The following is a 12,595-nucleotide window of genomic DNA, read 5'->3' on the forward strand; positions in this document are numbered from 1 at the left end:
TTATTATGTTTGTGTTTTATGTGTGTAAAAGTATGTTTTTTTCTGTGATTTGTGATTATGTATATATGTATTTTCTTAACTTTTGTGAAGACCCGGAAGCTGGCCCCTTTTTCTTCCAGCGGCTTGCTGTGTAACCTCGGCCTCCACCATGTTGTGTTCGGTAAGTGGGATGTCGGGGGATGTGTACTTGCTTCTGTGCTTGCTTCTGTGCTTCCTATCTTCTGACGTCCGAGGCAAATCCTTTCTTCCTTTTTCTTCCGTGGCTCAGCGACGAATCTGCGGCGGCGCATGTGCAGGAATTTTTTTTTTTTTTTTTTTTTACCAATAAAGTTTTTTTGTCTAATTGACAAACTGTCTGCACTTGCGCGAAGCTACGCTATTAGCGTAGACCTAATGTACGCTACGCTGTTAGCGTAGCACTTGCTTACTCGCGCATGCGCAGACAGTTTGTCAATTAGACAAAAAAAAATTAATTGGTAAAAAAAAAAAAAAAATAAACTATCTGTGCATGCGCCAGAAGAGGCCGCAAATTCGTCGCTGAGCCACGGAAGGAACAGGAAGAAAGGATTTGCCTCGGACGTCAGAAGATAGGAAGGACAGAAGCAAGTACACACCGCCCGACATCCCACTTACCGAACACAACATGGCGGAGGCCGAGGTTACACAGCAAGCCGCTGGAAGAAAAAGGGGCCAGCTTCCGGATCTTCACAAAAGTTAAGAAAATACATATATACATAATCACAAATCACAGACAAAAACACACTTTTACACACATAAAACACAAACATAATAACAAAAAACAGTATAAACATGGGAGAACCCGTTTAAACTTCATTTCTCAGCAGTCATTAGTGTAGATGCTATTTCCTGTGCTGTATAATATGAAGCATCAATCAGAAGAATCCAAACTCATTATGATAAGCTTATCTCTTTCCAACTCATCACACAGTGTACTGTATTATTGTTAAGAACATCCTTTACCCTCCCCTTTGTGTTACAGCCTGTAACATAGAAGCTATAGCAGTACATTAATGTACACTGACCAGACTCGCTCATACATAAGTATGTAAGTGAACTTTATGCAGCAGATCCTGTAATTGTGAACTTATCCTAAAGATGTATGTATCCAGTAGATAGGGATTATGTTCATGGGGAGCTATGCTGTCACAGGCGCCAAAGCACAAGTACTGGAACAGATGAGGCAAGTATCGGCTAGTTTGTTTTTTTATATCCCTAGCAGGCTGTAATCATTCATTAACCCCTTAAGGACACAGACTGTTTTAACCTAAAGGCCAAAGCCAATTTTATTTCTGCGTTTTCGTTTTTCCTCCTCGCCTTCTGAAATCTATAACTCATATTTTCATTCACAGACCCATTTGAGGGCTTATTTTTTGCACAGCAAAATGTACTTTGTAATGATATCACTCATTTTACCCTAGAGCAAAAGACCCAGAGAGAGCATCGGAGACCGGTGAGGGGACCTTCCTTCCGCCATCTTGGCTGATCTGCTCCCCACAGCAGTGTCTGTATTGATCACGGCATCTGAGGGAGTAATGGGACATCAGAGTAATTGTTGATGTCCATTACCGGCGGGTCTGCGGCTGCTGACAGCCGCCGAGACCCGCCTTGCATGAAGTGAGCGCAGCTCCTGTGTTCGCGTCATAGCTGAACCGTAAATGTACGGCGCTGTGCGCGAAGATACATTTACGCCACATGGGGTTAAAGAGGTGGTAAACAAAATATATAAAATCAAGGAATTTGGGGAACTATTCCCCCTGTAGTAACAATTCAGTTTAGACTGTACTTCATGTTATTAGCAGAGTAAACTGGATGGTTACTAATACAATGTCTAATTCATAGCATTACAAACATACACAAGGTAAACCTTATAAGCAACGTCAACGTAATAACTAAATACCTCAATATCAATACTGCTGAAAGGTGTGGTTTTAGGTTTACCAAATACATGTCCTTTTGGCCCATGAATATAGTAATGGTAGATATGCCTAGAGGGGGGGGGGGGAAAAATACACAATTTGCTTTAATACAGGAAAAAACACTAAGTTCAAGACAGAAATTAATATTATTGGTATGGTCCTACTCACGCTAGCTGTGTGGCCCAAAGATGAAGGCAATTTTTTAAATATTGTATATGTCCAGGCTGAACACCGGTTACAATAATTGCAGTAAAGCTTTCTTTATCTTTCTCCTCCAAGATGAGGTTACGCAGATTCCTATCATCTTCCGTAACATGTGAAAAATCTGTGGGCTACAAACAGAAATGAGGATGATTATTAGAGCTCCTACAAACAACATGAACAGTGTTTTCTCAGCTTAAGTCGTTACACAACAACATTTTAAAATTGATAGTCTACCCTCAGTAAAGGCCTTCAATATTAGATTAGGGCCTCAGCACCTATGTAAGCAGTAAGCATTGGCTATATGTTGCAGCAGTGCAAGGTATTGCTCCAAGCAAGTAAATAAATGGCTGCAGTACTGTAACTTGCAGAGTATTTCCAAGACAAATGGACTTAAAGCTGAAGTAAACAATGGAGAGGTTGCAACCATCACATAAGCACTGTACCTCTACAAACAGCTGATCACCAATGGGGGCCATGAGCAAGATCCCCGCTGATCTGATACAGATAGCGATCATGACTATATGCCATCAAGTTTTAAAAGGATAATCCCTATTAGGCTATGTACACATGGAGGAATACTTCAATTCTGTTCAAATTCCGTTCTGCAAAGCTTGCAGCAGAAATCTTGTAGAATTGCAGAATTCAAGAGTTCTCAAAACACAGAATTCTATTGAAATTCAGAGCCCCATTGACTTCAATGGGATTCTGCCACGGACTGCAAAATTAAAGACAGTTTTCCAGAAATCCCACTGTGAGAAAGACAGTGGAATGCCATTAAACAAAATGTACTTATATTTCGGTGGAATTTCCATAGTGCGAAAATAACATAAGGATGACCACTTCGGTACATACAATACAGACAGGCAAATTCACATTACCTTTCTGTTTCTTATAGAGCCAGAGTAAATGGATTCCTTATTTCTCTCTTTCTTCTCAAAATCTTCTTTGGAAATGAGAAATTCATGGACATCTTGGGAGTCTGATGTCTTAGTGATAATCTGAAAAGAAACATCAATAATTAGAATTGGAATTAACCCTTTCAGGACACCACCCATTTTGGCCTAGAGGACACAGACTTAACATATTTGCATTTTCATTTTCTCCTCCTCGCCTTCTAAGAGCCATAACGCTTATATATCCATTTACAGACCTATATGTGGGATTGTGTTTATGCGACCAATTGTACTTTATAATGGAATCACTCATTTTACCATAAATTGTATGGCAAAAATCGAAACAATATGAATTTGTGTGGGGAAATTGAAAAAGAAAACCGCAATTTTGCAAATGTTTTATGGTTTTATTTTCACGATTTACGATAAACATGACATAAAATTAAAATGATAGCTATGTTTAGATACATTTCTATTATTGTACTGTTTTTAAAAAAAAACTCACTTTTTTATTGCCCAATTCTGACCATTTATAACTTAAATTTTTCCATATACAGGGATGTACGAGTTTTTCGTGGTACCGCTTATATGCGACTTTTTAATTGCTTTTTATAAATTTTTTGGACTGTGACCAAACTGCAGCAATTTAGCAATTTTGGACTTTCTAAACCTTTAACACTTTTTTAAACATTTATTTCCCATTTATGTTCCCATAGGGTACTACTTAAAGCATTCTTTAGATTGCTGAAATTGTTCAGTGCTATGCATAGGCATAACACTAATTAGTATAATCAGATATCTACTTTTCTAGTCTGCTAGAAGGCAGACCAGAGAAGAAAATCCTGTGAGAGTAGCCGGAGGCTAGACAGATAAGAATAGTATGTTGCACCGCACTAGCTATCATGCGCCTATGGTTTTTAAAGGGCTACCTAAGAGCCAGTTCGTTAGAGCCTGCAGAATTTCTAGTGATCATGACGAATATGAAAAACATAAAAATAAAATTATTACTAAATTTGTGGAAAAGGGTTACAAGAGGAAAGAAGTGGAAAAAATAGGTTATGAAGTAGAATGTAACCCAAGAGAAACCTATAGGATGAATAAAAGGCCTATAAAAAAATAAAAATAAACGTAAAATGTACAGCTGTGGTCTTCAAACATGCTGGAAGTTGTAGTTTTGCAACATCTGGAGGTCCGCAGGTTGAAGACCACTGATGTACAGGGTGGGCCATTCATATGGATACACCTCAATAAAATGGGAATTGTTGGTGATATTAACTTCCTGTTTGTGGCACATTAGTATATGTACGGGGGGAACTTTTCAAGATGGGTGGTGACCATGGCGGCCATTTTGAATCCAACTTTTGTTTTTTTAATAGGAAGAGGGTCATGTGACACATCAAACTTATTGGGAATTTCACAAGAAAAACAATGATGTGCTTGATTTTAACATAACTTTATTCTTTCATGAGTTATTTACAAGTTTCTTACTAGTTTCACTTATAAAATGTGTTCAATGTGCTGCCCATTGTGTTGGATTGTCAATGCAACCCTCTTCTCCCACTCTTCACACACTGATAGCAACACCGCAGGAGAAATGCTAGCACAGGCTTCCTCCAGTATCCATAGTTTCGGGTGCTGCAGAATGGGCAAAACAAAAATTGGAACAGGACCCTCAGTTTACGCAGAAGATTTTGTTCAGTGATGAGGCAAACTTTTAAGTGAATGGTGAAGTTAACAAACAAAACAACCGTTATTGGTCTGATACTAACCCACATTGGATAGATCCCTCCAAGACTGTTGGAACACAAAAATTGATGGTATGGTGTGGTATATGGGGTACACAGATAGTGGGACCATTCTTCATCAATGGAAACCTCAAGGCCACTGGATATGCGAAATTGCTACATGATGATGTGTTTCCCTCTTTATGCACTGAAGCTGGCACGTTCCCTGAGTTTTTCCAGCAAGATGGTGCACCACCACATTATGGGTGTCAGGTCCGAGCATTCCCAGATGAACAATTTCCTGGAAAGTGGATTGGTCATCGTGGGCCAGTTGAATGGCCCCCAAGGTCTCCCGATTTGACCCCCTAAGACTTATCTTTGGGGTCATCTGAAGGCAATTGTCTATGCTTTGAAGATACGAGATGTGCAGCACCTGAAACTACGGATACTGGAAACCTGTGCTAGTAGTTATCCTGTGGTGTTGCTATCAGTGTGTGAAGAGTGGGAGAAGAGGGTTGCATTGACAATCCAACACAATGGGCAGCACATTGAACACATTTTATAAGAGGTCAGAAACTTGTAAATAACTCATGAAAGAATAAAGTTACATTAAAACCAAGCACATCATTGTTTTTATCGTGAAATTCCCAATAAGTTTGATGTGTCACATGACCCTCTTCCTATTGAAAAACCAAAGTTAGATTCAAAATGGCCGACTTCAAAATGGCTGCCATGGTCACTACCCATCTTGAAAAGTCCCCCCCCCCCCCGTCACATATACTAATGTGCCACAAACAGGAAGTTAATTTCACCAACCATTCCAATTTTATTAAGGTGTATCCATATAAATGGCCCACTCTGTATATTGATTCACATATACAATATGTTTACTTTATATTTGCATCATAAAGTTGATATGTTTTTACTTTTGTAAGACATCAGAGGGCTTCAAAGTTCAGCAGCAATTTTCAAATTTTTCACAAAATGTTCAAAATCGGAATTTTTCAGGGACCAGTTAAGTTTTAAGGGGTCTTCATATTATAAACACTCCATAAATGACCACATTATAAAAACTGCACACACCTCCCCCCCCCCCCCCCCCAAAAAAAATAATATTCAAAATGACATTCAGAAAGTGTGTTAAAGGGGTATTCCAGAAAAAAAAAATTTAAACATCAACTGGCTCCAGAAAGTTTAACAGGTTTGTAAATTACTGTATTTATTTATCGGCGTATAACACGCATTTTTTAGGCTAAAATTTTTAGCCTAAAGTCAATCTGCGTGTTATACGCCGATAAGCCGCTGCAGTTCAATGATTTAAAGCGGGCACTTTAAATCAATGTACTGCAGTGGCTTTTGCAGGTCCAGAGACCTGCCATCGCTGCCCGATTCTCTGCCCCTGTCTATCCTGGGGTCCAGAGACTGCCGGCGCCGCTGCCCCATTGCCTCCCCCATCCCCGGTTTTTCTGAACCCGCAGAAGCCCCCAGGAAAGGCAAGGGGAGAGAGGCCGTCGCTGCCCGCTTCTCCCCCCCTGCCTTTCCTGGGGTTTAGAGCCCTGCTGCTGCCGCTTCTCTCCCCCTGGCTATCGGTGCCGCTGCCCCATTGCCTCCCCCATCCAAGATTTTATAATTACCTGTTGCCAGGGTCGGGTCCGCGCTGCTTCTGGCTCCGGTGTGGCGCCTCCTGCGTCGATGCTATGCGCTGCGCAGCGCAATGTCGAGTGACGTCGCGTTGAAGAAGGCATGCAGGAAGGCAGACCATCCTTATATGTTCCAGATTTTTGCATTTTTGACTTTATTTCCACAGAAAGGCAACATGTCACCCCTTATAACCAAACAATTTTAAAAACTAGTGGTGTTTGCAGTCTTGGAAAGGTTATGTTCTGTTTTTTTTATTAATAAGGGAAAAAAAAAAAAAAAGGTATTCATTGATATTTTTCCCTTTTCCTTTTGATCTAGACATCTGCGTTGGCTGGCATATGAGGTGTTCACTGCGCTGATATATGGCCAGTCAGGTAAAGGGAACAGAGTGCCCATTCCAGCCTGTATGGGGAAGGTAATTTGAGTAGCGATTCCTGACCCCTTGGAACTTATACCGGATTCAAATGGATAACGGACTATAATAATATGCACAAACTGTAATTTGGGACAAAATAAACAATGGAATGTGTCTGGAAACACACAAGGAGAACTTTCTAAATACACACTACAGAAGACGCCAACATAAAAACTGCTTAGACAATTCCACTTCCGTTTTGAGGTGGTGGTTTTCATTTTTGACAAAATTTCACTTGCCTTGTGTGTTAACACCCCCCCCCCCCCCTTATTTTGTAGCATAAAAGTCTGAAAATGTAACAAAATATTCATTATAACCAAAATGGGGAGCTTTACAGTAAGGTGCACTCCGCCTGTGTCGAGCTTCATGAATTATGATTCTCCACAAATATGAAAACTCCAAGTAGCAGTGACGGAAGGGGAAGGTGGGGGGAGGTTCCGATCAACAGGAGGTACGTCACACTATGCTCTTGTATAGGCCCTGAGGCAATATGGCCGCAACAATTCACATGTTGAGAAATAAGTTTCTCCAGACACACGCTACACCACTCACTATAATTCTGTCTGCTACCCTGTTTCGTATCACTTTGTCTCCCACTAATATACTGTAATTCTGGGTAAATGCTCCTTACAAAGTTCAACTTTTTTGAGGCAGTATGTCTAGCCTAGTATAAAAAATACATTTCAAAGCAGATTGGAGATGCTTAATTACTTTGACACACTGCTCAATCCATAAAATAAATGTGTAAACCAAACCTTGGCATTTTTACACATCACCAATGCAAAATAAATATTTCCAACAGTTTACAAAGATTATTTACTGATTAAATCGTGAAGTTAATCATGAGATTAGTGTTTCCATATTTCTAGACAACCCGAGTAATTGTAGAGCTTTCTTTTTGGACAACTCAAAATACTTTTCATCACATCCCATAAGAATTCTTTAGTAGTGGGTTCATAAAGTGGCTTCACAACCCAAACACGCCTGCCTTTTGAAAATTCCAAACAATAGCGTAATGATCCTACAGGGCCACTACTAAGGTTTGATTTTTTGACTGTAGCTTGGACATGACCTACATTGCTGTTATGGTCTAATGCCGCCAAATGTGTCCTCGCCACCATAGAATCCATATGCAATGTTTCTGGCAATATTTCATACATAGGCTATGAAAAATGTCTCAACTTCCTGTGTGGCAAAAAGCCGAAAGCTGCCTTAAGTCTTTCAGAAGAATGGGGTTTAGCACAATTTTGCAAAGAACATTGTAGGCATGAGAATGTGGAACTAACCATTTTGTCTCACCATCTTTTTCATGTTAGTGGAGGGTGATGGCAATGCCTGGATTTCCTCTTCCTCAATCCAGGCATGTTCATTTACTACATGCTTGATAACTGTTTGCCCATACTCAACCAGAATGTCAGCGTTATGATTGTAGCTTCTGGCCGCCCACCACAAATTATTTTTGATAGGCTGTACTCAGAGATTTTTGTCTTAGTTTTTACACCTGCCAATATTTTATTACCAACATTCTTGGCCAAGTGCCAAACATCAAACTGGTGATTAACCATATGATATTGTTCACACACCAATTTTCTTATGGAGGCATGTCGGTCTGTGGCTAACATGTGGATGTTTATTTCCTTTGCTATAAGGCTATGTTTATTTTTTTTTTTTAAAGGCTTTCATTTCTAAAGATGCAGAAGACATTGATGGACGGAGCTGCTCAACTATAAAGCCATATATATTGTTTGAAACTACATCAAGGTATAGGTACAGTATTTTGCAGAATATCCAGGAGAGTTGCACTGTCCATCGCCACTAAGATGGGCAGGGGCCTGGCAGTTAGAACAGAATTTTCTTCATTTTATTCTATTCTTTTGATGTTCAAAGAAAGTTGTTTTTGCAAGTCCCTGAATACTCATTACTTTTAGAAATGCTTGGATTTTTGAAAAACTATTTCCACTGATTACAATAGCTGATGAAAGTAAAACATTCCCTACTGGAATGCCTGAACACATTGGTTGAGATTCCCATGCTTTAGATTTGTGACCATTTGACATGAACTCCTATCATTGTCCCTTGCATAAGTTACAGAAAATTTTACCAACACACCTAGAGGAAAAGGGACAAGGTAACCTGGCAACCAGTTTTTGTAAACAAGAATCAAAAACTACATACTTCATTTTCATCACTGGGTTTGGCTGATCTTGGACTAAACCCCCAAGGCATCCATTTCTGCATTTTCACCAGGTGATTATTGTTAAAAAAAAAAAAAAAAAAAAAAAAAAAAAGGCCATGGATGATTGTTCACATTCGCTTATTCAGAAGGTAGGATCCTTCTAATCTTCTATTACTCATATGTATTCTGGAAGGTGTAGATTGAAGTTAGGTTGACATTACCTGTGTGTCTGTGTTCTACTGGTGCTTGTTCAGATTGACTTGGAATTACTGCTAATGGTAATATATCTTTATTTTTTGAGGCACGCTGTTTTGAATGTCAAAATTGGTCAAGCTCAGCTTCACGATTTTTTGTCTGACATATTCTAACCCAGGAACTATTTCTTTGTGGAAAGCAAGACTGTTTGGACAAAGTTCCACAAAACCTGTCTGCCAATTTATGTCTATCAGGAAATGTACTCTTTGGCAACACTGGCTTGCTAAGGATGTGAGGCCGAGATTTTGTTACACCTTTTTTAGACTTAGGGGATTGCCGAATGGAACACATTATCTTTTTACGTTTGAGTTTGGAGTTGGGTGCATACGTTAGCACAGTATTGGTTGCAAAATCAAGTGTAGAAATGGTATTCCTAGATGTTTCTGTTAAAATTGGAGGGGAAATTTGCCTGCTGTGTTAAATGGATGCACCCTTTTTTGTTTTCACAAAAAGTGTCCCCTCCACCTCCGCCTGACTTCTATCTTTTGTTCTCTCCCTTCTGTAGACTCCTACTTCTTTTCTCCTTTCCCTTGTCTTGTCCCCTTCTGTTTGTACCCTTGCGCCCTTCTTGTGCACATCTTGTTACCTGGTATTTGTTATCAGTTTCCTTACCCATGTTGCATAAGTGTCTGGCTGGACACATATTGGTTAAGGTAATTTGAATTTCCAGTATGGCATACTTCTCTTTCTCAGCTTGAGGCTTACTGAGAGGCCTTATTGTTCCCAGATTGGGAGTTTTGGTGTTATGTAACGCCTGAACATGGACTTGTTCAGCACCTGTATAATTGTACGGTGATTGTACTTTGTTTGTTTACTTGTTTATGCTTGAAACTGAATAAAATTTTAATTGGAAAAAAAAGTGTTTTGGAAGACACATACAATGCAGACTCTGGATTTATCTGTGGCATGCTTTGTGATAATAGATGTTAAACTTGGCTTGCAGAGGAATCAGGGATACTTGATAAAGAATCAAAAAAAAAAAAAAACACCTTCGCTTTAGCAACATATGAATGATCAGTATTCACTACTACGGACATTGGCGTGACAGCTGGTTGTGATGAGGCCCGACTTCTGAGCCTGCTCCTGCGTCGGGAAGGAAATTTGTTTTGTCTGGACTGAATGTATGTCCCAGACATATGCAACAATGTTTATTTGTTTGCATATGGATATACTGAAAAGTGTAGTTGACTGAACGTTTCAATACAATTGATACTGCTACAATGTCTAATAAGTAAAACCTTAATCTATACGCTGACTGTAAACCACAGACAAGGTGGAAAATTCAGATTTCTTCTAAAATTGTTTGTGTTTTAACAGTTGTGATCATAAATATGGTCATGTAATAAAACTAAAAAGTACTTACATGGGTGGAATGACCAATAAAGAAAACGGCTTGCTTTCCTCCAACACCAAAATAAGAGATATCACTGTTAAGACTGCGTGCAACAGGGGGAGGGCGAACATAACTTGTATTATCACTGTAACAAAACAAAATGAAAAATATCACTATTCTAAAGTAATAAGTAATTCCTATATGTTTGGTTTTGGATGACTGTAACATGTATTTTCTGCTTTAAGATCTCAATAGTGTTTCCTGCACTGTCTCACAGCAGTCATCACCAGTGCAAGACTCGATGTAATGTGATTCTTTTGGAACTGGGTCTCAAGTTTGGTCTATGAACTGTCTTATAACGCATAGAAATATACAGTAGGGAACAGCACTCTTAAGGTATTTAAGCTCAGAATTTTTAAAGAAAAAAAACTGTGTGCACAGTGCAGTGAAAAATGACCACACCATTAAAAGGTATGCTTTAAACCAGTTTATGCAAAATCCGGTACATGTACCTGATGATTAGTGGTGACTTCCCACAACATCAGGCACATGTACCTGATGAGAATTAACTGTCACAGCTCTGCCGCGCGCTGTGACAGTTTATTGAGGGTGGCTGTGCTGCACAGCCGGACCTCCCTGAAGCCAGCCAGGGACCAATCGCAGCGGTCCCCGGCCAGCGATCGCTGCTATTGGTCCGTAAGTACAGATGGACCGAAAGCAGGGATCTGGCGGGGGACTCCTCCTTCCCCCTCTCCTCCGTCGCTTCACACAGTGAAGCGATCGGTGGCGAGGGGGGCCCAGTCTGGGGAGGCCACCCGCTGCGCTCCGATCCTGAGTTAACCCTATAGATGCTGCGGTCACTGTGACCGCAGCGTCTATTAGGGTAACAGAGGGAGGGAGCTCCCTCTGTCACCGATCGGCGCTCTGCAAAGTGCCGATGGTTGCCGTGGCAACCGGAGGACTGACAGTGGCTTCCGTTGTCATCATGGCAACAGATCAGTCTTTACCTAAAGTAGAGACTGATCTATCCTATGTCTATTACAGACATAGGCATAATTCAATGGCGTACAGATGTGTACTCCATTGAATTATGTGTATCATAATATCATAATAAAGTTAAATGTGAAAAAAGTAAAAAAAAAGTGAAAAAAATTTAAAATTTTGAAAAAAATTCAAATTACACACACATTATATTATATATATATATATATATATATATATATATATATATATATATATATATATATATATATATATATAGTAGATTCACACTGGAGGCATCAAAACTATGAATTAACATGTGGAATTATAGACATGACATAAAAAAAGTATGAAACTACTGAAAATATGTCATTTTCTAGATGGAAAGTGTCCCCAAGTGCAGCCACAAAAGCCATCAAGAGCTACAAAGAAACTGGCTCACATGCGGACCACCCCAGGAAAGGAAGACCAAGAGTCACCTCTGCTGCAGAGGATAAGTTCATCCGAGTCACCAGCCTCAGAAATCCCAGGTTAACAGCAGCTCAGATTAGAGACCAGGTCAACAGGCCACACAGAGTTCTAGCAGCAGACACATCTCTAGAACAACTTAAGAGGAGACTGTGTGAATCAGGCCTTCATGGTAGAATATCTGCTAGGAAACCACTGCTAAGGACAGGAAACAAGCAGAAGAGACTTGTTTGGGCTAAGAACTTTGGGCTGTGCTTTGGTCTGATGAGTCCAAATTTGAGATCTTTGGTTCCAACCACCGTGTCTTTGTGCGAAGCAGAAAAGGTGAACGGATGGACTCTACATGCCTGGTTCCAACCGTGAAGCATGGAGGAGGTGGTGTGAAGGTGCTTTGCTGGTGACACTGTTGAGGATTTATTCAAAATTGAAGGCATACTGAACCAGCATGGCTACCAGAGCATCTTGCAGCGGCATGCTAATCCATCCGGTTTGCGTTTAGTTGGACCATAATTTATTTTTCAACAGGACAATGGGGGAGATTTATCAAAACCTGTGCAGAGGAAGAGTG

At 40.0% G+C, this 12,595-nt stretch overlaps 1 protein-coding gene across 2 annotated transcripts in view; it reads right to left on the reverse strand.

Annotated features, from left to right (window-relative positions):
- Positions 1-12,595, reverse strand: part of SMCHD1 (structural maintenance of chromosomes flexible hinge domain containing 1) — a 449,735-nt gene that overhangs the window by 349,094 nt on the left and 88,046 nt on the right. For both annotated transcript variants that reach the window (XM_056521656.1, XM_056521657.1), the window contains exons 6-9: positions 10,609-10,723; positions 3,020-3,139; positions 2,106-2,269; positions 1,919-2,006 (exon numbers count right to left, since the gene is read on the reverse strand). In XM_056521656.1, the coding sequence (XP_056377631.1) occupies positions 1,919-2,006; positions 2,106-2,269; positions 3,020-3,139; positions 10,609-10,723 (487 nt within the window). The remainder of the gene's footprint in view (positions 1-1,918; positions 2,007-2,105; positions 2,270-3,019; positions 3,140-10,608; positions 10,724-12,595) is intronic.

This window comes from Hyla sarda, chromosome 5 (genome assembly GCF_029499605.1).
Source record: "Hyla sarda isolate aHylSar1 chromosome 5, aHylSar1.hap1, whole genome shotgun sequence".
Taxonomy (NCBI): domain Eukaryota; kingdom Metazoa; phylum Chordata; class Amphibia; order Anura; family Hylidae; genus Hyla; species Hyla sarda.